Source organism: Budorcas taxicolor, chromosome 14 (assembly GCF_023091745.1).
Source record: "Budorcas taxicolor isolate Tak-1 chromosome 14, Takin1.1, whole genome shotgun sequence".
NCBI lineage: Eukaryota > Metazoa > Chordata > Mammalia > Artiodactyla > Bovidae > Budorcas > Budorcas taxicolor.
In genome coordinates this window covers 29,307,434-29,334,084 of record NC_068923.1, presented here as the reverse complement: position 1 = coordinate 29,334,084, position 26,651 = coordinate 29,307,434, and the positions used below count along the sequence as shown (strand labels likewise).

Genomic DNA, 26,651 nt, shown 5'->3' with positions numbered 1-26,651 from the left:
CAAGTAGGAATTTCTGCCTAGTGGAGATATTGGAGGCATTAATGAGACAATGCTTTCAATTGCACAGGGCTGCCTCTACCACATAGTAGGTGCTCAATAAGGTTTGCCCTTCTCTTGATATATGCTCAAATTTTTAATAAAAATGTAAGTTCTGTCTTTGTCAACAAATATTCTAAATACAGTATGGATAATATTATTATATTATATTTACCTAATAACTATTCCTAGTAAAGTGAAAGTGTTAGTATCTCAGTCATGTCTGACTCTTTGCAACCCCATGGACTGTGGCACACCAAGATCCTCTGTTCATGTAATTCTTCAGACACAGATACTGGAGTGGGTTGCCCTTCCCTTCTCCAGGGTATCTTCCTCATCCAGGGATCGAACCCGAGTCTCTTACGTTTCCTGCATTGCAGGCGGATTCTTTACCATCTGAGCCACCGGAGGCTCAACCCTAGTAAAGGGATCTGTTACAACTGTGAATGGTCAGTGTCCATGTGGTAACCACACTTTCCCCAAAAAAGCTAGAGTCTTCTTTTCTTAACAAGGGCCGTCTGCAGATGTGGGTGGATATGTTTCCTGAAGATATGCCTCCGCCTGGACCTCCTGTTGACATTTCTCCAAGGAAACCCAAAGGGTAAGTAGTTGGAACCTCATCTTCAAGGAAAGAGACTGTGGTGGCAGACTAAAAGACCTGGTGTCTGACACATTACGTCAGTCAGCTGACACCTGATAATCATGCCTGACTTTCCACCTGGTCAGTTACATCAGGGGGAGAGTGGTGGTGGTAATAGTAGCAGTGGGGGTGGAAATAGTGGCCCCTGTTTTATGGTAAGAGCCCTGCGTGTCAACATTCTTCCACTTTCTGAAAAATGTTGGTTAATGGACAGAGGGTCTGCTCAGAGAAATTCATATTCTTGATGATTCCAGCTGGGACACTTGGTTTTGATGGAACGAAGACCTTAAGTCTTAATGTTTTGAACTTGGTAAAGTCGAGGAAGCTTATAGACTCAAAAGCAATACCAGAATCACATAGACACCAATCGACTCAACCTGAAGGGTCGTCAACCTATGTCTCCCTTCCCTTATCCCAGGTATGAACTGAGAGTAACCATCTGGAACACAGAAGATGTCATTTTGGAGGATGAGAATATCTTCACAGGACAAAAATCGAGTGATATTTATGTTAAAGGGTAAGATCATCAGCAAACTCCATCCACCCTTTCCTTCTCCTGTTCACCCTTTAACCCCCAACCAAACTATGCCTCATGAAGGCACTCCACCCACACCTCACAAAAGGAGGCTTTCTTACTCACCTTGTTAGAAAGGTCACTTTCTTTGTCAAATATTTGGTTATTTTACTAAGAATGATTATCTCATGAAATATTTTTGTGAGAAAAATTTGTTTATATAAATGTCTCTTCCTGTTGAATGTTGAATGCCTAAACTTTTTGAATGACGTTCAAAATACATTTACACCAGCAGGAAGTAGTGAGCTATAGTGCTATTGATGAAAGAGTAAGTGTTAAGATTATAAGCATGCATGCTAAATTGCATCAGGTGTGTCTGACTCTTTGCGACCCTATGGACTGTAGTCCACCAGGCTCCTCTTTCCGTGGGATTCTCTAGGCAAGAATACTGGAACGGGTTGCCATTTCCTCCTCCAGAGATCTTCCCAATTCAGGGATCAAACTTGAGGCTCTTATGTCTCCTGCATTGGCAGGCAGGTTCTTTACCACTAGCACTACCCGGGAAGCCCACAGTGAAGCGAAGATTGCTCAGTTGTGTCTGATTCTTTGCAACGCCCGTGGGCTACACAGTCCAAGGAATACTCCAGGCCAGAATACTGGAGTGGGTAGCTGTTTCCTTCTCCAGGGGATCTTCCCAACCCAGCGATCAAATCCAGGTCTCCCACATTGCAGGTGGATTCTTCACCAGCTGAGCCACAGCCTAACACAAAAGTTGAAATTTATTACCTTTTCATTTGCTAGTTTGATTTAAAAAAAATTTACCGACCTAGGAAACTAAATAATTTGTATCTCTGTCTTACATCTTGGCTAGGACACAAATGCCTTTGTAGGTTTCCCTTAGCCCCTAGTCAGGAGAGGGGGTGGTAGAGAATCAGAAACAATATGACTTAAACATGTACCCTAATCAAGAGGGAGGGGATATACGTGTACACATAGCTGATTCCCTTGGTTGTACAGCAGAAACTAACACAACACTGTAAAGCAATTACACTCCAATTTAAAAAATAAGAAAAGAACTGTGGTTCTTTTGACAGAAAGATTTCAAAGAAACAATAATTTTTCTCTCCACAAACTCTGAGGAAGTTAAGAAATTACTTAGAGGTTTTTGAAATAAACATTGCATAACCTAAGGTATTCTATGATTTAAAAAATAAAAATAGAATAATAATCATAATAACATATAGAACTTATCTATAATAACTATAGATAGCTTCTCATCCAAAGTCTTATCAATAAACTACTTGTTTTCAAACAAAATATTCAGTATACTCTCAAATGCAAACAATAAAGCATAAATATTATTGTAATAAAGTGTACCAATTTTTTAACAACAACAACAAAAAGTATGCCCTCAGATAAAACTCATCTCAGAAACAATAAATTCTTTTCAGTTTTATCTCTTTGTCTTCCCCCAAAAAGAAGCCATCTTCGTCATTGACACTCTCATTTCTGAATGCCATTAAGTCTTATTCATTTTAGGTGCCAACTAGCTGTCAGCAGTATCCATTCTCTTCATCGTCACCACATCATCATCTTTTTTTTTTTTTAATAATTTTATGTATTTGTTTATCTTTGGCTGTGCTGGGTCTTCATTGCTGTGTGGGTTTTTCTCTAGTTGCGGCAAGCCAGGGCTGCTTTGTTGCGATGCATGGGCTTCTCCTTGTTGTGGCTTCTCTTGTTGCACAGCACAGGCTCTAGGACATGTGGGCTGCAGTAAATGTGGTTCCCGGGCTCTAGAGCCCAGGCTTGGTTGCTCCAAGGCATGTGAGATCTTCCTGGACCAGGAATCAAACCCACACCTCCTGCTTTGGCAGGCAGATTCTTTACCACTGAGCCACCAGGAAAGCTCCATCACCATCTTTCCCTCCATCATTTCTTGCTGGGGTCAGTACTATCTGAATTGGTCTCTCCATATTCAGTCTTACCTCCAATAATCTGTTCTCCACATTGAAAAATTAGTTATCTTTTAAAATCACAATCTGATCACATTGGTCCTGTACTTAAAACCCTTTAATGACATCCTATTTTCTCTGGACAAGGATCTAAAGTCTCTCATAAGTCCTAAAATATCACATATAATGAGCTGCCACCCATCGTCTCACTGGATCAGTTCTCCCCCTTGCCTTCTCTAGTCACACTGAGCTTCTCTCCTGTCTTAGAATGTGTCCTAACTTCTTCTTCCATAGGGCTTTGCATATCCCTCACTGGTGACTTCTTCCACCCCACTCATTTCCCTCCATCCTCTCCCCTCCATGCCTCCACAAAGGCAAAGATCACCTCTGCTTGCTCCCCATCACCCCCAACATCTGGTTCAGCCCTTGCCTCATAACAGATACGACACATACCTTGACTGGCCAAGCACCATCTTTAGCTAAATAAAGGTACTCTTACCTAAATAAAAGTATCCTTAGGGCTTCCCTCACAGCTCAGTTGGTAAAGAATCTGCCTGCAATGCAGGAGATCCCAGTTTGATTCCTGGGTCGGGAAGATCTGCTGGAGAAGAGATAGGCTACCTCCTCCAATATTCTAGGGCTTCCCTTGTGACTCAGCTGGTAAAGAATCTGCCTGCAATGCAGGAGACCCCGGTTTGATTCCTGGGTCGGGAAGATCCTCTGGAGAAGAGATGGCTACCCACTCCAATATTCTTGGGCTTCCCTTGTGGCTCAGCTGGTAAAGAATCCGCCTGTAATGTGGGTGACCTGGGTTCGATCCATGGGTTGGGAAGATCTCCTGGAGAAGGGAAAGGCTACCCACTCCAGTATTCTGGCCTGGAGAATTCCATGGACTCTATAGTCCATGGGGTCGCAAAGAGTCAGACACGACTGAACGACTTTCACTACCTAAATAAGGCACCCTTATCTAAATAATTGTGCCTTTACCTTGAGTGGTACCACTCTTCTCAGAAGAGAAGTATCTTTATCTGCTCTGGGGTAGTTTGGGGTAGAGGAAGGGATACTTGCTTTCAGAAAGTAAGTAGTATGGCATTATCAATTAGTTTGAATTAAAAGTACCTATTTTCTCAAGAGTTAATTAGCCATGGATAAAGTACTAGAGGAAAATGTATTTATAATAGCTTACTTTATACTCAGCACAGAGGAGAAAGACCAAATAATACTAAGAGGAAATAACATAATAGATCATTTGGAGTACACAAAGCTCTGGACCTATATTATCTCATGTAATTCCTCAGAATGCCCATGAACTAGATTCGGTGATTGCTTCCATGTTCCAGATGCAACAAAGGCACAGAGAGTTTAGATAACTTATCTATGGAATGGAGTAATGTAATAAAATGTAGTGTAATATAGTGGGTGCGGAAATGCCCCCTCCCCCATAAAGAAGTCTCCTTTATGGGGGTGAGAAGAAACTCATATTAAACTTTCATTTCTCATTTCCTGAGTTTTCCCTCTTCGTTGCATGGGGCTTCAAATCTACGCAAGAACTACCAAAGACAATTCCTTAACCTGACTTAGAACGAGAGTCTTCTTTCAAAGTGCTTCAGACCCTTTGATCCCTATTTATTGCTTGCAGATTCAATGAAAGTTTCCATCTGAATCTAACTATATCATAATTTTAAAACTGTGATCCATGACCACAGTGAAGCTACTTCAATCACTCTGGTGATGCTGATGCATGAACAGTGTGCTCAGAGTGTTTACTTCTTTCTCTGTCTTTATTCAGGTGGTTAAAGGGTTTGGAAGATGACAAGCAGGAGACAGACGTGCACTACAACTCCCTGACCGGAGAGGGGAACTTCAACTGGCGCTTTCTATTTCCATTTCAGTATCTCCCAGCAGAGAAGCAAATGGTCATTTCCAAGAGGGAGCATATATTTTCATTAGAGAAGACGGAGTGTAAGACGCCAGCTGTGTTGGTGCTCCAGGTTTGGGATTTTGAAAGGCTGTCCTCAGATGATTTTCTGGGTAAGGTGGAGGCTTTATCAAAGTCATATTAATGCTGAGGGTTTTATCCCAGCTTCTGGAGAGCTTAGTCTGAGTTTGCTCCACAAATAATCATTTTGATGTGGTTTAATAATTTTGATAGCAAAATATTGAAACATTCCAAATAGCCCTTAATATAAGGTAATTGACTCAGTAAGTTATGGTACATCCCTATGGTAGAAGATACGTATTCAAGTAACCTTAAATTGATCTTTGCTCCAATGCCAAGAAGCTGTTAAATTTTGAGCTAATTATTGGTCTCCTCTGTACCTCAGTTTTCCTCAGTTGTAAAATGGAAATAATAATATATACTTCAGAGGGTATTGGGAGCTATATATTTGATAATCTAATTTAAAAATGAAGTACAGTGTTTCATACATAGTAGTGTTCAATAAGTAATAACCCTGAAGCCATTAATAAATTAGAAGAATATTTAACTAGTTGGATAGTTAGGCAAGGTGCATTAAATGAAAAAAGTATGTTTAAAAAAAATCCTCTTGTGGTAAAAAGTATGTTTATTTGTATAGCAGAAAGAGATAGTCAGAGACAGCCAAAGAGACAGAAAGACTGACATGAGGATATGAACTGAGTAGGGCAGTGGTTAACTTTTGGGAGGTAGGATTATGAAAATTATTTTTTTTGCTCATGTACACATTCTAAGTGTTCACAGTTAACAAGTATTACTTTTGCAATAGGAAAGATTATCAAAGAGAGAAATATAATGTCATCTCATGGCATTCTCTTATTATGACTTATATTTATTTGTTGAAAACTAGTGAATGTAACCAAATAGAAGCAGATTTACAGATACAGAGAACAAACTAGTGGTTACCGATGGGGAGAGAGAAGGGGGAGGGGCAACCCAGGGGTGGGGGTGTGGGAGGTACGAACCATTGAGTGTGAGATAGGCTCCAGGATGGATTATACAACATAGGGAAGTAGGGTAAATATTTTATAACAACTGTGAGTGGAAACTAATCCCTTAAAGATTGTATATAAATTTTCTTATAAGAGAAAATTCATTGTTGAGAACCCACGAAGGTACTGGAAGAGTAGCTACCGGGACAGTAAGACTTAGTCCCCAACCTGGAGGAGTTTAATGGACTCAGAGAGGGAGGGGTGGTGAGGGGAGGAGGTTCTTCTAGGCTGATCAGTGCTAAGGCAGGGAAAAGCTCAGAGGATAGACGCAGAATCTAGATCATACTCGGGGAACAGAGAAGAGGCCCAGCAGATGACATCAAAACTGAACTTGAAAGTTACATACGGTAGCTCTGCCCTGGTCTTCTACCTGCTGCCACACTACTTTCTTTTATTTAATACTTTTTTTTTTCAATGTGGACCACTTTTTAAAGTCCTTATAGAATTTGCTATGATATTGCTTCTGTTTTATGTTTTGACTTTTGGGCCGCGAGGCATGTGGGATCTTAAGCTCCCTGACCAGGGATTGAACCCACACCCTCTGCACTGGAAGACAAAGCCCCAACCACTGGACTGCCAGGGAAGTCCTGGTGCGCTGCCACATTATTAATGCTTTAAATGCAACAAACATGTCTTGGCCATATTTGTGTCCTGGATACCTAGCACAACCTATTGATCCCTTGTGGTCCTGACTGAATGACCAGTGAGAGGATAGATGAATGGGTGGCTGAATGAGGATAATGACAGATTTTAAAGCCCTTCCCTAACCTGTTAAGGGCATCTCTTCACAGGCTCCCTGGAGATGAACCTCAATAGTTTCCCCCGAGCAGCGAAGTCCGCCAAAGCCTGTGATCTCACCAAATTTGAAGATGCAAGGGAGGAGAGCAAGATTTCCATATTCCAGCAAAAGCGTGTGCGGGGCTGGTGGCCTTTTGCTAAAAGCAAAGAACTCACAGTAAGTGAGAGCCGTAGAAGATGGGGTGGGGCAGGCAGAGGACCCATGCTCTTTAAATGAGTCATTTTGTAAACTTCAAGAAAAATGACTTGAAATGACAGAGAGCCCTTTAGGGCAAAGGTTCTTCTGAGAAGCAAGAATTCTGAAAAATTTATAAATGCATTAAGCCCTCTGTATTTCAGCATGCTTGATTTAATAGCAATTTGTGTCGGGGTGGGTTTCCATCCTCTTGGCTTGAACATATGCCTCTGGCATTAATTTTTTTCAACATCTCTTGAAATTATGCATACATTCCTGACAAATGTGCAATTTTAATGCAAATGCTTCATCCCTTCACCTTCAAACGAAAAACTCAATTTAAAAAGTGATCCATCCTCTTAAAACTTGCTCCAGAGGATGCTGGCAGAAAGCAGAGCCATTCGCCCCTTTCCCAACTTGCCAACTTGCTCCATCCTGCATGGCACATACTGTAGGAGTTCAGACATTTCACGAGTAGTGGGAAGAAAGTTTCTCTTACCCTTTCTTTGAGCCCCCTCATCACTCCTGTGTAAAGGAGGATGGAGGACTCCCGTGCTGAGTGAAACTGAGAAAGGGGACCAGGACTGCATGGATGGCCCCCTTTCGCTTCTGTCCTTGTCTTGGGGGGAGCGTGTTCTCCCTTCTGCTCCTAGTGCCCAGAGGTCAAAACAAACCCAAGTCAGGACCTTTCAGGTCGCAGGTCTGGGTAGAGACCGAGTTCTCCGTCTCTGTTCTACGGACTCAGTGGGGGCAAGACAAGGATTTCTTTGAGCCTAACTGGGTAAACGGCAGCTGCTGACCTGACTCCATAGGGTCTAGTTCTAGTGTGTGTTCTTGGAGGCTTTCTCTTCCCTCCATTCTCACTTCAGTCCCCTCTGTGAGATGGGATCGGAAGAGTGAGAATTCAAGCAGGCTCCTTCTTTCCTGTCCCCTCAAGTATGCACTGAGGTTTTACTATATGGCAACCTCTGCACTCCCTTCCGAGCTTCATGGCTTAGCACATAATAGATGCTCAGTTAGTGAACTGATTGATGAATGGATGAGTTCAGAAATGAAGGTTCATAGCAGTGTTATTCATAATACCTCAGATTGGAGCCATCCAAATGTCTATCAACTGATGAATGGATAAACAAATTGGATATGTTAATAAAAATTTCAGAAACACAGACCTGATTGAAGTAAAGAGGCATTTATTTGAGGTTTGTTAGGACTACAGCCAGAGAGAGGCAGATTCAAGAAGCACTTGAGTTGTGTTCTGTTCCACTACAAAATGAGGGAGCCTGGTAAAGGCAAAACACCACAAAATTAAGCAGATTTTTTTTGGTTACCAATCAGAAACCCAGCTGGCGAGAAGGGTGCTTTTTAAGCAAGGATTGTTTGGAGTTTGAAATGATTACATTGTTGCAAAAGGAGGGGCAATCGTTGAAACTGCAAGGTTGCAGGGAGCAGCTGATGGCAGATACTGTTTTGAAGATGGCTAGTGAAGGAGATCAGCCCTGGGATTTCCTTGGAAGGAATGATGCTAAAGCTGAAACTCCAGGACTTTGGCCACCTCATGCCAAGAGTTGACTCATTGGAAATGACTTTGATGCTGGGAGGGATTGGGGGCAGGAGGAGAACGGGACAACAGAGGATGAGATGGCTGGATGGCATCACTGACTCGATGGATGTGAATCTGAGTGAACTCCTGGAGTTGGTGATGGACAGGGAGGCCTGGCGTGCTGCGATTCATGGGGTCGCAAAAAGTCAGACACGACTGAGCGACTGAACTGAACTGAACTGAACTGAGTGGGGTCGCGAAGTCAGGCACGACTGAGTGACTTCACTTTCACTTTTCACTTTCATGCATTGGAGAAGGAAATGGCAACCCACTCCAGTGTTCTTGCCTGGAGAATCCTAGGGACGGGGGAGCCTGGTGGACTGCTGTCTATGGGGTCGCACAGAGTTGGACACGACTGAAGCGACTTAGCAGCAGCAGCAGCAGCAGCAGTGGTGTCTAAAGGAGATCAGTCCTGGGTGTTCATTGGAAGGACTGAAACTAAAGCTGAAACTCCAATACTTTGGCTGCCTCATGCGAACAATTGACTCATTGGAAAAGACTCTGATGCTGGGAAGGACTGGGGGCAGGAGGAGAAGGGAACAACAGAGGATGAGATGGCTGGATGGCATCACTGACTCGATGGACATGAGTCTGAGTGAACTTTGGGAGTTGGTGATGGACAGGGAGGCCTGGCGTGCTACAATTCATGGGGTCGCAAAGAGTCAGACATGACTGAGTGACTGAACTGAACTGAGTGGTGTCTTAGAATTTGCTACAGTTCAGAAGAGTGAAGTTCTCAATGATTTAGGAACTTGCATCCATAAAACCACCTGGTTCCATTTTGGATGCCTGAAACATAGTTAGTCCATTTTGAGTTTTAAGTGGCTTTAAATATGTCACCATCAGGTATATCCATATAATGGAATAAAATTTAACCACAAAAAAGTATAAAGTGTTCATACATGCTCCAACAGTAGACTGCTAGCTATCTCTCCAGCAGAAGCAGGTTATTTGGGATTAACAAAGAGTTGCAGTTTGAGGTCTGCAACCATGACTAGCCGTGTGCAAGTCCCCAGCAAAAAAATGGACAGAACTGTTTTATGGAGGGAAAAAGGCAGCTGGGAGTGCTACAGTTAACAAAGACTCCATGGCTTTTCGTTGGCTGAGTCGTGACTGTCTCTCATTGGACGAGCTGTGGCCAGGCGAGAAGAGGAGGTCTTTCTTCTTCCTGTTAGGCTCTTCTGTCTGCATAGGGCATGACAGCCCCCTTTTCTGATCTCTCCACTCTATTTTAATTGAGATTTCTGTCTACTCACTTTTACAGTTTCCATGCCTGTAAAATGAGTAGTTTAGACTGGGTGCCTCCAAGATGTGTTTCTAGCAAAGACATTCTCTATTTCCAGCTCTGCGTGAACTCCCCTCCTGTGCCTTGAAGCCAGCAGTCAGAACATCACTGTCCTCTTATTCCAATTACCAGCAGCCAGGAGGGGTTTGTTTATGGGCTCTGCCACCTGCCGGGCTTATTTTTAAAGCCACTTATCTGTACACCCAAGTGGTGTAATGGAGAGACTTGGATCACACAGCTCCTAGTGTGGAATATGGATAGTGAATGAAAAACAGCTCCAAATGGAATTGCAAAAGCACAGGCATCCTTTGGTGAAGGAACAGGAATATGTATAGAACATGTTTTTCATGAAACACACTGCATTATACATCTAATCATCCTGCTAAAAGCAACCTTCAAAGAAATCACTCTTTTAGGAGATGAAGATCAGGAAGCTTCTTTTATAGGTTAATCTTGTGAGTCTACAGGTAGGTAGCCCAGGTAAGTCCCAAGAGCATGATAACTAAAATTAAAAGAGATTATTTTTGCCCTCAGTTTAGTATGAAAAAACAGTTGTCAGCATTTACTACGGCTCTATACTCATATGCTAGGCGCTAAAGGCTCAGCAATCAATAAGACACATTCCTACCATCCAGAAATTAACAGTTTAGCTGAGGAGACCTGTAGACAGACAACCTATCTGAAGAGTACATGGCAAATTCAGATTCTACAGGAGCAGAGAGGGGAGATATTTTTCACCTGAAGATCATTTTTAAGACAAACTATATTATATGCATTTATAGAAAATTCAAAAGACACCAAAATGCAGAAAGGAAGAAATAGTGCCCATATGCACATTACTCAAAAAAACAATTGCTAATACATATTGTTATTCCCGATATATATAGATTTTGGTTAATTTTATATAGTCTTGATCATTCTATGTTAAAAATAATGCCTTGTTCATTTTGTTTTATTCAGTGTTATAATAAGCATTCCTCTACATAGTATTATGAATATGATTAACTCTTTATATTCTCAAAATAGAAATGCCACAGTTAAATCATGTGTTTTTCCTCAACATATGTTCATTTAAAAAAATTTAAGCGTGCAGAAAAGTTGACCAGGACAAGGATCAGCCACATACTCACCATCTAGATTCAGCATTTGTTGAAATTTTGCCATAATTATTTTGCCTGTATATGAGAATATATATATGTGTGTGCATATATATATATATATATATATGTATAGGTATAGATACACACACACATACATTGGCTGAACCACTTAGGAGTAAGTTGTAGACATTCTAACACTTTACCCCTAAATACTTCCATGTGCATCTCCTGAGAATATGGACATCCGCTTACATAACTCTAATGCCATCATCACGTATAAATTAATAATATTGCCTAATATAACTTGATACCCATATCATATTCATTTCTCCTTCTGTAAAAAGGATACCCTATTGTCCTCAAATGTATTTTATGCTGTTTTTTAAAACTAAGATTCAGTCATAGTTGATATGTTGCTATTACTTATCTTTTTGATCTATTTTATTTTCAAATAGGCCCCCAGCCATTTTTATCTAGCATCTATCTATCTGGCTATCTATCTATCGATCCATCCATATATTATCTAACTATATCATTGTTTTTCATTTATTAGTTGGCATTTATGTGTTAAGAAGAGCTTTCTTTCATCAAATGGATATATTATAGTCACCACATCCCCTAAAAAAATCAGATAAATGTTTAATTCTCTCCATTCACTATCAAGTTTTTGAATCAAGAATTAGTGTAAGATTCATACTTAGTGGTGGTAAATGAGATTTTTTTCTCTTGCTTTTTTTTGTATCATCATTGACTCGTGAATTTAAAAATATTTTTTTCTAACCCAGTAGCAAACAAGATTCCTAGCACCCTGACAGTTGTTTCTAAATACCAATTCCTAGTAACAGAATCCATATATCTTTGGGGAAATGGCTGACTCCAGGTCAGGGGTAGATAAATGCAATGTAACCCTGAGACATCTCATTATAACAAACAGGACAATTTGAATATCCAAAAGAATAATGACTGTGTGTTTTGTGTGAAAGCTTTTTCTGAGTTTTGAATTCTTTCCTTAAATTAGCTATCGAGAAATGGAGTTCGAGGTCCAGAGTATGATCGTGTACTGTAATGCACACAGTCACACACACGTGCATATGTGTGCACGTACATATATATGTGTATGTGGGCCTCCCTTGTGGCTCAGCTGGTAAAGAATCCGCCTGCAATGTGGGAGACCTGGGTTCGACCCCTGGGTTGGGAAGATCCCCTGGAGAAGGGAAAGGTTATCCACTCCAGTATTCTGGCCTGGAGAATTCCATGGACTGTGTAGTCCATGGGGGTCACAAAGAGTCGGACACGACTGAGCGACGTTCACTTTCATGTATATATGTATGTGTATATGTGTATTCCTCTTCCTAAAGGATTTAACCAGCATACATTCCCACCATTAATGTATGAGAATGCCTCATCTCATACAAGGGAGAGTTGTGTTTAGAAAGCAGTCGTGATCGCTAAAGCAGCATATCCAGCCTCAACAGAATCACTTTTCGGCCTCCCGCAGCTTCCACCGTCCGGGCTCAGTGAAGTGTGAAGCCTGTAAGCGATGGCCGTGACACCACAGATTAGTCTTGTCAGGGCCTTTCCTTATCATTTCTCCCATCCATAGATGTCATTAGGGTAACAGATAGTCTCTCAAAGTGTCCACTTTTTCCAGCTCTGATTCAAAATTACATTGGGAGGATATTATTAGCTTAAGACCTCTCCTTGGTGCTTGGTTGAATACTGATGATTGAAATCGCATATGGCCTCTGTGTGGAGAGATATGGAATGAGGAGCAGTGTTTATCAGACTGCGTCAGTAAACACCTTCCCCCTGCTGCCTTTGTGATGCCAGATAAATGCCTCATGCCCACTCAGGCAGGGCAGTGAAGCGGGGTCGAGGCTCTTCATAATATTAGCTGATGACTCCTATGCTTTGAGCAGAACTCATTTCATATCCTCTGCCTCCTTTTTGTTTTTTTCTTTAAATTTTTTCTGTGAGAATATGGGTCCTTGGGACTTCTTTGAGGGTTTTTTGAATAAGCAGAATATATTTCTCGTTAAATTATGCATTTCTGTCCATGAAGTAGTGTTGAAAGTAAGAACTATGATTTTTTAAAAGTTTGATATTCACCAAGCACTGGGGTGAGCACTGTATAAATATTATTTATTTTTCAAAGCAACTTTATGGGGTACATGCTATTAACATCCCCAGATGAGTGAGACTCAGAATGGGCAGGTAACTCACCCAAGGTCACACAGCTAGTAAGTGGCAGAATCTGACTTCAGATATAAATCTGTCTGCACCAAATCCTACTCACTCAATCCCTGTGCTTGTTATGCTAGGCCTTGCTCTACTAGTCCCTGTTACTGAAGGCCAGCCATTAGGTGGAAGCGAAAAACATGCTTTTCTTTTCTTTTTAAAGCCAATTTCATTAATACATAATATATTTACATACAGAAAAGAGTAATATACATTCTAGAAAAGTGTTCAGTTCAGTTCAATTCAGTTCAGTCGCTCAGTCGTGTCCGGCTCTTTGTGACCCCATGAATCGCAGCACGCCAGGCCGTACCGACCATGAATTTTCACACACTGAACACTCCCATCGGTACCTAGACAAAGAAGCAGAATCTCTCCAGTGACCCAGACCCCTCATGCCGCTGTCCTGACCGCTATCCTGACCTCTAACCTCATTAATTGATCTGTTGCCTTCTTTAGCTAAATGAAATCACACATAGTGTATTATTTTGTATCTGGCCTCATCTGTGCAACATTTTTCCTCTTTATAGCAAGTGTGTGTTTTCAACATTTAATGTCAAAAATATATTCTAATGCTGGGGAATGGCGGTGATTGTGAGATTCTTCTTGAACATTTCAGAAAAGGCATATTGATTGATTGTTAAATAAATAGGCTGGTTCACTTCTTCCACAGAATGAAACCACTTAGACACATACAATAGCAGAAGATGTTGTTGTTTAGTTACTCAGTCGTGTCCAACTCTTTGCAACCCATGGACTGCAGCACACCAGGCTTCTCTATTCATCACTGTCTCCCAGAGTTTGCTCAAACTCATATCCATTGGGTCAGTGATGCCATCCAACCATCTCACCCTCTGTTGCCCCCTTCTTTTGCCTTCAATCTTTCCGAGCATCAGTATCTTTTCCAATGAGCTGGCTCTTCACATCAGGTGACCAAAGTATTGGAGCTTCAGCATCAGTTCTTCCCATGAATATTCATGGTTTCTTTCCTTTAGGATTGACTGGTTTGAGCTCCTTGCTGTCCACGGGACTCTCAAGAGTCTTCTCCAGTGCCACAGTTTGAAAGCATCAATTCTTTGGTGCTCTGCCTTCTTTATGGCCCAACTTTCACACCCATACATGACTACTAGAAAAATCACAGCACTGTATATGCACCTTTGTTGGCAAAGTGATGTCTCTGCTTTTTAATACTCTAGGTTTGTCATAGCTGTTCTTCCAAGATAGCGGAGGATGGGATTTGTGTGTCAGAGGACCTGGGTACAAATCCTAGTTTTGTGGCATAAGTTAGCAAACATCATCAAGCCTTCGTTTCCTGGGCTATAAACTGGGAATAAAAATGTCATCTATTTTTCCAAGCAGTCAAGTGGTTTAAATGGAATAATATACCACCATGCAAGTTATACAGCACTCTAGCTAAGCTTATTGTTAAGCAATGAAGAAAAAAAGGCACCTATGATCCCTTCACTCTCATACTCACTTGTTCTCCATTGGATTTTGTCCCCTCTTCCAAACATTCTGGAGCCCAGCAGTTGGTTAGTGACTCTTAAACTCTGTCAAGTATAGAGGAGTTGAATGAGGCTCCTAGCATATAAAAGTGTTGCACACTGGAGCCCAGATCATTGCTGGAAAACCTTTGGAAATCAGCCAGAGGGTCTTATCTTGCAGATTGGAAGCCCTCTCTGCCATGCATTGGGAGCTGGCTTCTTGGGTTTATTCCAGCCATGAAATCTTACACAGTTACCCTAAGCTCTAACTCTGCCTTTCATGAAAACTAGCAGTTAGAGCCAAGTTGCTTTAAAGAGCCTCTGGCCATTTGATAGATGAGGAAACTAAGGCCCAAGAAGACAAACGCCTTTAGGTGGCAATGATGAAGACAATCATAGAATCATCTCATGTTAGAGCTGGGAAGGGTCCCATAACAATTTTAGTCCAATTATCTGGTAATTGGAAGGTAGCCCTGCTATAAAGGAAAGAGCATGAACTTTGGAATCATACAGAGTTTGGTTCAAATTCCAGTTGGTTAGCTAATTGCCTATGGGACCTTGGGAAAGTTATTTGACTTTTATGGCTTTATTTCTCTATCAATATAAAGGAGACCTACTTTGCTAGTCACTATGATAGATAGATTATAGACAAAAAAAAAAAAAACAAATCTGGGACGAAACAAGCATTCAATAAAGTGTTGCAATTACAGTTAGAGTTATATTACTATTATTGTACTGTTGATAGATGTGTAGAGGAGTGACAAGAATGGACAAAAGCTTTATATTCTTTCTTTCCAAGCATTTCCTCAGTCCCTTTATGTGCAAGGCATTGCTGATGGAGCCAAAGTTTCTCAATAGAAATGAGTACATATACACATATTTTTAAGGAATATTTCTGGGTCATATGAATTTAATCCCTTCTGAGTTGGGTCACAGTACTAGTCTAAAGAATGGATGAGATTACCTAGATTTGAACTCATGACTTCACTTGTAATAAAAGCCCACTGTGCTTCTTTACTAATTCAGACAGCCATGACACTACCTCTCTGCGCCTGCTCCAAAAAAGTGAAAAAAAAAAGTGAAAGTCACTCAGTGGTGTCTGACTCTTTGTGACCCCATGGACTATACAGTCCATGGAATTCTCCAGGCCAGAATACTGGAGTGGGTAGCCTTTCTCTTCTCCAGGGGCTCTTCCCAACCCAGGGATCCAAACTCACCCCAAATACTCTACTTCTCTCTAATTTCTCCCATGATTACATTTTCGTGGCTGCCAGCAACTAAATCTGTTTGTTAAGAAGCCCTGGCTTGGGCTTCCCTGGTGGCTTGGTGGTAAAGAATCCACCTGCCAAAGTAGGAGACACAGGTTTGATCCCAGATCTGGGAAGAGCCCACGAGCCGTGGAGCAACTAAGCCCGCGGGTCACAACTGTCGAGCCTGCGCTCTAGAGCCCACGCACCACACCTACTGAAGCCCATGTGAGCTAGAGCCGGGCTCCGCAACAAGAGAAGCCACCGCGATGAGACCCCTGCCTGCCACAACTGGAGAGCAGCAGTGAGCCCCGCTCACCGCAACTGGAGAGAAAGCGTGTGCAGCAATGAAGACTCAGCACAGACAATAAAATAAATAAAGAAAAATGAAATATATGTACATATGTATACGAGGCTTTTTCAGAAAGAATAAATAAGTTAACGCTAGATCATTGGTTCATTAGAACCTTAGACCTTTTTCCTGGGTAGGAAATCAACCTCAGAAGTCAGGTAATGCCCCATCTACACAGGATTCAGAAAGGCAAACTTAACAGCAAACGTCGGTGCTAAAATTCCTTGATGTTGCTCCAGTCTCCTGCCACTTCTGTGTCCCTCCTATCATCTTGAATCTTTTCTAATTTTGTTTTTTTGGCCACACCACACAACATGTGGGACTTTAATTCCCTGGCCAGGGATTAAACCTGTGTCCCCTGCATTGAAAGCATGGAGTCTTAACCACTGGACCACAAGGGAAGTCCCTCACCTTGAATCTTGATCCACAAAACCAAAGGAGCAGGAGAGAGGGTCTCCTCCACCAAAAACAGAAGCTCTAGTAGATCAAGGATCCTATTTTTCTTAATCATTAATCCCCAGGGCCTAGAACAGTGCCTGGTATACAAGGAGCCTCCAAAAGTAGTGAATGAACAAGAAAGAATGACGCTCACCTTTTACAGAAGTCCTGTCTCATCCTTTGATACCCCAAGACGTACATCCCTGCCAATAACTTTGGCACAGTGCTCTGAAGAAGCATATGATTCACAATTTTCAAACCAAAGAGACTGTTTCTCACTGAGGGGAGAGAAGGGAAGAGAGTGCTAGAATAAAAGGATAATTCTAAAATACTTAGAGGGCACAACAAAAGCAAGGATGACAGAAAAGCCATTTGGCAAATGTAGGTCCACACACACCCAGCTCTGCTTGAGAGTCATTGACAGAGAAGAGCGATGGTAGCAGATTCAAAAGGGTTTGCTACTCAAGTAATTAGTCCCCTTTTCTGTTTTCTATAATTTATATTACTTCTGCAGATATTAAATGATTACAAGTGAAATAGTCCTTCCTCTTGAGAGCCATCAACAGAGAAGAAAGATGGTAGTACATTCGAAAGGGTTTGCTACTCAAGTAATTAGTCTCCTTTTCTATTTTCTATAATTCATAATGCTTCTACAGATACTAAATGATTACAAATGAAATTTGTGTGTCTATGCGTACACATGGGAACCCTTGCCTCAGAAAACTCGAGTAACATTATTTCAGGACTTTTATTTTCCATCATAAAAATGGCTTCTCCCGGGACCAAAAAGATAATATTTCGTCGATAATAAAGCAGCCGAAATCCTTCCTGGCGTTCTCCCACATGAAAACACTTCTTCTAGAAAGTTGGCCTTGCCCCCCCAACCCCCACCCCGCAGTTCTTTGTGACTGGAAACAAGAGTTGTGTCTCTGTGCAGGGCAAGGTTGAAGCCGAGTTCCACCTCGTGACGGCAGAGGAAGCCGAGAAAAATCCTGTTGGAAAAGCCCGAAAGGAGCCAGAGCCCCTGGACAAGCCCAAGTGAGTGAAGTCACGGGGGTGAGGGGATCAGACATGGGAAAGGCCCTCTGTGGTCCCCATATCAGAGGATGCAAGCATTGCTCCAAAACATCCCTCTGGGAGAAGCGAGAGTGAGGAGGAGTCAACGGGTACTACCCAGTTCGTGTAGTTTTTGGTTCTTTGTGTTTGTTTGTGCTTAGTCACCCAGTTGTGTCAAACTCTTTGCAACCCCGTGGACCGTAGCCCGCCAGGCTCCTCTGTCTGTGGGATTCTCCAGGCAAGAATACTAGAGTGGGTTACCATTTTCCTCTTCCAGGGGATCTTCCCAACCCAGGGATCGAACTCAGGTCTCCCGTGTCTCCTGCACTGCAGGCTGATTCTTTATTGGCATGGTTCTATAATTGAAAAATATTCCAAAAATCTTACACAGTATCCAGCAAATGAAAAGGACACTTTATCATAATACTACCAAATAGGCAATTCCAGAATAATTTCATATATTCTTTCAATAATTTTGTATGGGAATGTGAATTTCACAAGAATTCTTTTCCTTGTCTTTCTCTAATCATGCATACAAAGTTATCTTCATATTTCACTTATCCTTGGCTGAAAAATTTTACCTTGTTGCCATAATTGTCAGAGGAGTTTTTTTAATGGCTGTGGAACCGTTCACAGACTCGATACCCATATTTAAGTTGGTTTCCATCCCATAGTTGGATGTTTAGTTTACTTCTACCTTTTTCCATTATTACAATATGATAAAAATGTTTGCCCTTTATAAATTATCACTTAAAATAAATTTCCAGAAGTAGAATTACTAGCAGCAAAGGTTACCATATTCAGTTTAAATCACGGTTATACATCAATTAAAAAGTAAACATACAGGGTTTCCCTGGTGGTCCAGTGGTTAAGACTTCACCTTCCAATGTTGAGGGTATGAGTTTAATCCCTGGTTGGGGAGCTAAGACCCCACATGGCTTGTGGTAAAAGAATCAGAACATAAAACAAAACCAATATTGAAACAAAGTCAACAAAGACTTTTTAAATGGTCCAAATCAGAAAAACTAAAACAAAAAGTTAAAAAAGTAAACATATGTATCGATAGATATGAAATATGTACACAGAATACTCTCTCAAATTGCAGCTATCTTGTTCCTCCCTGGACCCAAGTGTCTCCTGATGAGTAGGTGTTCCTTTCTTTGCACCTATATTTAATCTGTCATAGTGTTGGGAACATAATGGTTGGAAACACTTTGAAGAACACCAGAGAAATATAAGATATAAACTCTGCCTTCCAGAAGCCTTCAGTCTGTTTAGGGAGAGCACACAGATTCATAAAATAGTCAGTGTGGAAAACACATGTTAGGTTCAAAAAGGGGGTAGGTCAAGCAATGAGTGAGGCAGGGATTCAGAGCCAGAGGAATTATTGTGGACTGGGGTAGTCAGGGAGGGCTTCATGGAAGAGGTGAGGCTTGAACTGGTCAGGGCAGGACAGACAGAGGGCTCTCAGTTCTCTGGCTAGGTTCTAACTAAGCTCTTGCCCTCCTCAGGACCACTCTAAAATGATGAGGAATCATTATCACATAAAAAGTTAGCGTGCTCCTGCTTGAAGACAGCACGGTCTTCTCCCATTTTCAGGCCTCTCGTTGTGGGTCCTCACAAAACTGAGAGTCAGAAATCCTTCCTGAGATCTTGAAATTCGTATGTGTTCACAACCTGGCACCTTCCCTGATCTTCTCTTGCTTCCTTCTCAGCCGCCCGAACACCTCCTTCTCTTGGTTCGTGAGCCCCTTCAAGTGCCTGTACCACCTCATCTGGAGGAATTACAAGAAGTACATCATCATCGGGTTCATTCTGATCATCCTCATCATCTTCCTGGTCCTCTTCATCTATACCTTGCCGGGAGCCATCAGCCACAGGATTGTTGGGGGCCCGTAGAGGGTCGTGGAGAATCCAGACCTTCCCTTTCTGCTGACCCCCTCTTCTTCCTCCTCTGTAAATAGATAGGAATGTGTGCTCTGCACAGGCACCATACTGGGCGCTAAGGGGGTAAACCCAAAGACCTAAGCACCACTCCCTATAACTAAGGACACCTCAGCTCTTCTTGGAGGAAATGGGAGAGGAACAGGCCCTCCCTGCTCCAACCCCTGCTACCCTTTTTCCAACTGAAAAGCCTTAAGTCATGGTTTTGCCCATGAGCAGCATGAAATAATGGTTCCTTTACCCTATAGTAATCACTGGTGACCTCAAATTGACTTAGGTGAATATTCCATAATTGGTTTTATTCTGAGAAATTTAATTCTAGGTCTCAGATATTATTGGAAACACTTTTTTTTAAGTATTAAGTAATTTTTTTTTTTACTGCAAATTAAACTAAAAGCATTTTAGCAAATTACTAGATGTTTAACCTGTCCCATATATCTTAACCTTGTTTTAATCCTTACAGTTTACAGGACACATTCACTTATTCAGGCTGAGAAGCTGGCTTGGAATAAACTTTACATACACCACTTAAAATACTTCATCACTGACGGTCCCATCTAAACAGGAGATGTTGCTGGTTTTCCATTAAATGCTTGTAGAACATGCTCAATAGTAGTAATGAGTTCTGGAGAAATCCATTTGTATTTATGCGTATTTATTTAGCATATGGCAATTTCCAAGTGGGAATTAAACTATGATTCTGGGTATGTGTGAATAGGATGGGGAGCTCCATGAGACCAGTAGGAATTCTCTTTAGTCAGATATATAATCCCCACCAAATATGGTGCCCCCTAGCCCTACACCGTGATGTGAATAACCATCATCCGCATTATTCAATCTTACCACCATATATGGTAGGTTCTGTCATGACTCTTAAGCACAGATTAATTTCAAAAGCAGTCTTAGAAACAATACCCAATACACTTGTCAGATGGGGTCTGTTTTTCTTAAATTAATTATTTGATCTTCAAAGTAACACAGTCTAGATCTGCCATCCCATCTAAAGCAGGGAGCAGAAGTGAGGGACTAGTGTTCTCAGGTGAAATAGGAAACAAAGGAATTGGAATGTTTGGCCTTAAACACGAATAAGTACAGCAGCTGTTTCTTTCTTTCTTGAGGGGCCATTTGGCGGTATGGAGGAAGCTGGATTGGGGCTCCCCTCCCGACACCAGAAGCACTGGGCCTACTGTTTCCTTTGGATAGTCTTACACATGGCTCAGCTTTGTAGAATCTGCCTGCAATGCAGGAGACTTGGCTTTGATCCCTGGGTTGGGAAGATCCCCTGGAGAAGGGAAAGGCTACCCACTCCATTATTCTGGCCTGGAGAATTCTATGGACTCTGTAGTCCATGGGATCGCAAAGAGTCGGACACGACTGAGCGACTTTCACTTCACTTCACACATATGTTACTTCTGTAAAATGAAGCATATTACTTCCACATGAAAAGTCATTTAGAATGTTCCTGATTCATCAAAGATTGAAGTATTAGTGTTGCTCCCTGAATTCTGGCCCTAGACAGTCACTCTTTAGTAAACATAAGTCCTATTTTTCTGACGTGCTAAAAACTAGAGCATTTAAAGCATTGACGATGTTTCCTGGTGTGATTAGTTACATAAACTATGGATCATTCTTATTGTGAAATAACAGACATCAATAATGATATAGCTCAAATTACTTGAAGGCATGGAATATATACACTGAGTATATTGTAAATTAAAAAAAAAAACTATAGTGTGATTTAAAAGGAAAAATATGTACATATGCATAAATTAAATGTCTGGAGGAATATGCCAAAGTGTTAATAGTGGCCATCTTTAAGTAGCAGTCGGAGAAGGCAATGGCACCCCACTCCAGTACTCTTGCCTGGAAAATCTCATGGACAGAGGAGCCTGGTAGGCTACAGTCCATGGGGTCTTAAAGAGTTGGACACGACTGAGTGACTTCACTTTCACATTAAGTAGCAGTATTTTTTCTTTCCCTTCTTGTTTCTCTATTTTTCCTAAGACTTCTAAAATAAATATGCATTATTTTGAATATCAAATGTTTAATGAACAATTATAAATTTAAAGGTTTTCATTTAAAACTATTTATTGAGTGTCCCTTATGTGCTGAGCAGTGGGATACAGCAGAGGTAAGATAAACACAGCCTTTTGTCGCCGTGGATTTTGCATCCAGAACCTCCTCAAGATACTGTTTATCTCTAGATTATGGTTTGTCTAAGAAGAGCACTAAGTAAGGAATGTGATTTTCATGGATGAAGTTTAGGGAGAAGCACAACACACGTTTGCGGTGATGTTGAAAAGCAAAAGAACAACTTTATTTTTAGGACAGATTTGGGAGGAAGGTATTATGCTTTCTGCTGGATTCTGGACAGTGAAATGCCAAGTCAACACTTGATGAAACAATACACATTGTTCAATCCACAATAAAAACGGAAAATTCTTCTAAGTTAAATACAGCTCAAATTTTCTTTGAGGTCATATTGAATACTGAAAAGCAAAAGTATTTGAAACACTTTCAGATCAGATGGTGCTATAAGAAAAGTGTGAGGAGCAATGGTAAATGAGGGTAATTTTGGAATCAGCTCTGTCTGGTGTTTTACAGATAGATTATCATTCATGGCCTATCCTGTGTAGAAAATAAATAAATAAAACAAAATAATGTTCTAGGCCAACTGTGCACAGCTAGCCTTAGGGAACTACAGCTTAAGAATTTAAAAAATTTAGGACTCCCCTGGTGGGACAGTGGTTAAGAACCTGCCTGCCAACGCAGGAGACAAGGGCTTGATCCCTGGTCCGGGAAGATGCCAGATGCCGCATAACAGTTAAAGCCCTGCACCACTTCTGAGCCCGCACTTCAGAGCCCTCGGGCCACAACTACTGAAGGGCGCTTAGGGCCTGTGCTCCACAACAAGAGAAGCCACTGCAATGAGAAGCCCGTGCACCGCAATGAAGAGGAGCCCCGGATCGCCGCAACTAGAGAAAGCCACAAACAGCAGTGAAGACCCAGCACAACCAAAAACTAAAACAGTTTAAAAAATTAAAGCAGAATACCCATTTCCCAAGAAGCTGTCATGAGTCCCTACTTGTGTTCTTCAATGGGATTAATTTATTTTTTTAATTAAAAAAATTAATTATTTTAATTGGAGGCTAATTTACAATATTGTAAATTTTGCCATACATTGACATGAATCAGCCATGGGTGTACATGTGTTCCCCATCCTTAACCCCCATCCCACCCCTCAGGGTCGATTAATTTAAATCTATTCATTTGACTGATTAGAGTTGTTCTTACTGCTTCAATCTGGTTCAGAGTGGTTTTGCTTATGTTTTTTTAAAAAACAACATTTAAATCTTTCCCCTCAAACTAACTAAGCAAAATGGAATACCAGCAACAACATCATGAAACAACTCATGGGATATGATATCCAATTCTCCAGTAATAGAAATGGCCTGTGCCTTTCTTGCTCTTTTCCCTCAAAAGACACATGAATGGAAATTGGAAAATTGAACTGTCTTTGTCACAGCTGGGGCCAGTTGGTGTTTATTCATTCAACAGATAACTATTGAGTTCCATCCTCATTCCAATGGCTGTGATCAGCTCTTGGGACTCAAAAGTACACAATCTTCTAGATAAAGTAAATCTTTGCTCTAAAGGAGCATAGGGTTTGCTAGACAGAAGAGATTAATCAAATAATTACATAAAACCAGATAAATACAGACTGATAGATTTAATAGGAGCAAAGTACTGGGATCAGAAAGAGCATCTCAACAAGGACCCATAGCCAGTCTGGCAGTCAGGAAGAAAGATGGAGAGGAAGAACACACTAGCAGAGGAAAGCAGCATGTGCAAAGGCCCTGAGGTGGGAGGAAGCAAAAGACAGTGGGTACCAAGTGAGAAGCAGAGGGTCCTGAGACGGAGCTGAAAAGTCATGTAGGGGTCACATCCTTAAAGGCTTCAGTCTTCACTTTAAGGCACTGGATAGTGAGGATTTTTAAGAAGTGGAAAAGAATGACTAGATTTTTATTTCATGTGGAGAACAGATCAGAGGTCATCCTTCCCACAAGAGAGAATGGTTATTTTCACTCAACAATTGTGGCAAAGAAGGAAAGAGAAGGGATCTGAGATGATCACTTTAATGGCTCCAGGGTGGTCTAATAGGGAGTTGGGGGTCTGGTATTAACTCTGCTTAATACAGGCTGTGTGACCTAAGGCATCTACTTCACATCTCTGATCTATACTTTCCTTGTCTGTGTTATAAGGAGGTTCACATATATGGTGATGAAAAGACCATGGCATATTTCAGTGAAAAACAGGTACTGATGGGTCTGTATCATGGAGCAGATGGATTTAAATCAGAATTTGACTATGAAAAGCTTTGAATGCCAAGCAAGAAGGTTGGACTTTTTGCAGCAGAAAGTGGGGACCCCTGGAAGAGTTTAAACAGAGAAGTGACAAGAACCAGTCAAGGTATTAGAGAAGTTGCTCTCCCTGCAGTTCCTGATGGACCGATGAAGATGAGATCCAGAGGCCAGGGGACTTTTCAGGAAGCAGTAACCAAAACTCTGGGCTTTCTTGATGGCTCAGTGGGAAAGGAATTCGCCTGCAATGCAGGAGACACACACGGGTTCGACCCCTGGTTGGGGAAGATCCCCTGGAGGAGGAAATAGCAACTCACTCCAGTATTCTTGCCTGGAAAATTCCATTAACAGAGGAGGCTGGCAGACTAGTCCATGGGGTCGCAGCAAAGAGTCAGACATGCCTGAGCATGTGACACGTGACACATGACATGAGCCAAAACCCTGGTGGGAGGACCAGTGTCAAAGCCATGGCCATGGGGATGGACAGGAAGAGCCAGATTCTGGAACACTGGTGAAGTTCCCCAACCACCACCCCTATCTCTGGCACCCAAGATAACTGCAAAGGAGGAAAGGAAGGCTTGAATCCTGACTGAATCCTCTCTATCTTGGCAGGTCACTTGATCTCTGAGTCTCATTGAGTTCTCTCATCTGATATAAAGGAATGATTACCTACTTGGGAAGAGTTGTGAAGATTGGAGAAAAGGTATATAACATGTCTAGCACATGCCTGGCATGAAGCCAGTCCTCGAAGGATAGTAGCTAGTGTCAAAAATATTATCTCTACAGGTGGAACCAGCAGGATGTGGGGTCTAACTGGACCTGGAAGTGAGGAAAGATGATCACTTATGTTTCAGAAATGTTCTGGCACATGCACTGAAAAACTTTCAACCATAATATTCCCAAGTGTATTTCTTTTGTATTGATTCTGTGATCAATCAGTTCAGTTCAGTCACTCAGTTATGTCTGACTCTTTGTGACCCCATGAATCTCAGCACACCAGGCCTCCCTGTCCATCACCAACTCCCGGAGTTCACTCAGACTCATGTCCATCGAGTCGGTGATGCCATCCAGCCATCTCATCCTCGGTCGTCCCCTTCTCCTCCTGCCCCCAATCCCTCCCAGCATCAGAGTCTTTTCCAGTGAGTCAACTCTTCACATGAGGTGACCAAAGTACTGGAGTTTCAGCTTCAGCATCATTCCCTCCAAAGAAATACCAGGGATGATCTCCTTCAGAATGGACTGGTTGGATCTCCTTGCAGTCCAAGGGACTCAAGAGTCTTCTCCAACACCACAGTTCAAAAGCATCAATTCTTCGGCCCTCAGCCTTCTTCACAGTCCAACTCTCACATCCATACATGACCACAGGAAAAGCCATAGCCTTGACTAGATGGACCTTAGTTGGCAAGTAATGTCTCTGCTTTTGAATATGCTATCTAGGTTGGTCATAACTTTTCTTCCAAGGAGTAAGTGTCTTTTAATTTCATGGCTGCAGTCACCGTCTGCAGTGATTTTGGAGCCCAGAAAAATAAAGTCTGACACTGTTTCCACTGTCTCCCCATCTATTTCCCATGAAGCGATGGGACCAGATGCCATGATCTTTGTTTTCTGAATACTGAGCTTTAAGCCAATGTTTTCACTCTCCTCTTTCACTTTCATCAAGAGGCTTTTTAATTCCTCTTCACTTTCTGCCATAAGGGTGATGCCATCTGCATATCTGAGGTTACTGATATTTCTCCCGGCAATCTTGATTCCAGCTTGTACTTCTTCCAGCCCAGAGTTTCTCATGATGGACTCTGCATATAAGTTAAATAAGCAGGGTGACAATATACAGCCTGGATGTACTCCTTTTCCTATTTGGAACCAGTCTGTTGTTCCATGTCCAGTTCTAACTGTTGCTTCCTGACCTGCATACAAGTTTCTCAAGAGGCAGGTCAGGTGGTCTGGTATTCCCATCTCTTTCAGAATTTTCCACAGTTTATTGTGATCCACACAGTCAAAGGCTTTGGCAGAGTCAATAAAGCAGAAATAGATGTTTTTCTGGAACTCTCTTGCTTTTTCCATGATCCAGCGGATGTTGGCAATTTGATCTCTGGTTCCTCTGCCTTTTCTAAAACCAGCTTGAACATCTGGAAGTTCACAGTTCACATATTGCTGAAGCCTGGCTTGGAGAATTTTGAGCATTACTTTACTAGCATGTGAGATGAGTGCAATTGTGCGGTGGTTTGAGCATTCTTTGGCATTGCCTTTCTTTGGGATTGGAATGAAAACTGACCTTTTCCAGTCCTGTGGCCACTGCTGAGTTTTCCAAATTTGCTGGCACATTGAGTGCAGCATTTTCACAGCATCATCTTTCAGGATTTGAAATAGCTCCACTGGAATTCCATCACCTCCACTAGCTTTGTTTGTAGTGATGCTTTCTAAGGCCCACCTGACTTCACATTCCAGGATGTCTGATTCTAGGTGAGTG

General features: G+C 41.8%; 1 protein-coding gene across 1 annotated transcript in view; it reads left to right on the top strand.

Moving 5' to 3' along the window:
* The window catches only part of FER1L6 (fer-1 like family member 6), a 129,855-nt gene extending 110,077 nt beyond the window's left edge, over positions 1-19,778 (top strand). The window contains exons 35-40 of the mRNA XM_052651744.1: positions 549-637; positions 1,095-1,193; positions 4,932-5,173; positions 6,901-7,064; positions 17,761-17,861; positions 19,595-19,778. Coding sequence (XP_052507704.1) covers positions 549-637; positions 1,095-1,193; positions 4,932-5,173; positions 6,901-7,064; positions 17,761-17,861; positions 19,595-19,778 — 879 coding nt within the window. The remainder of the gene's footprint in view (positions 1-548; positions 638-1,094; positions 1,194-4,931; positions 5,174-6,900; positions 7,065-17,760; positions 17,862-19,594) is intronic.
* Positions 19,779-26,651: the final 6,873 nt, after the last annotated feature.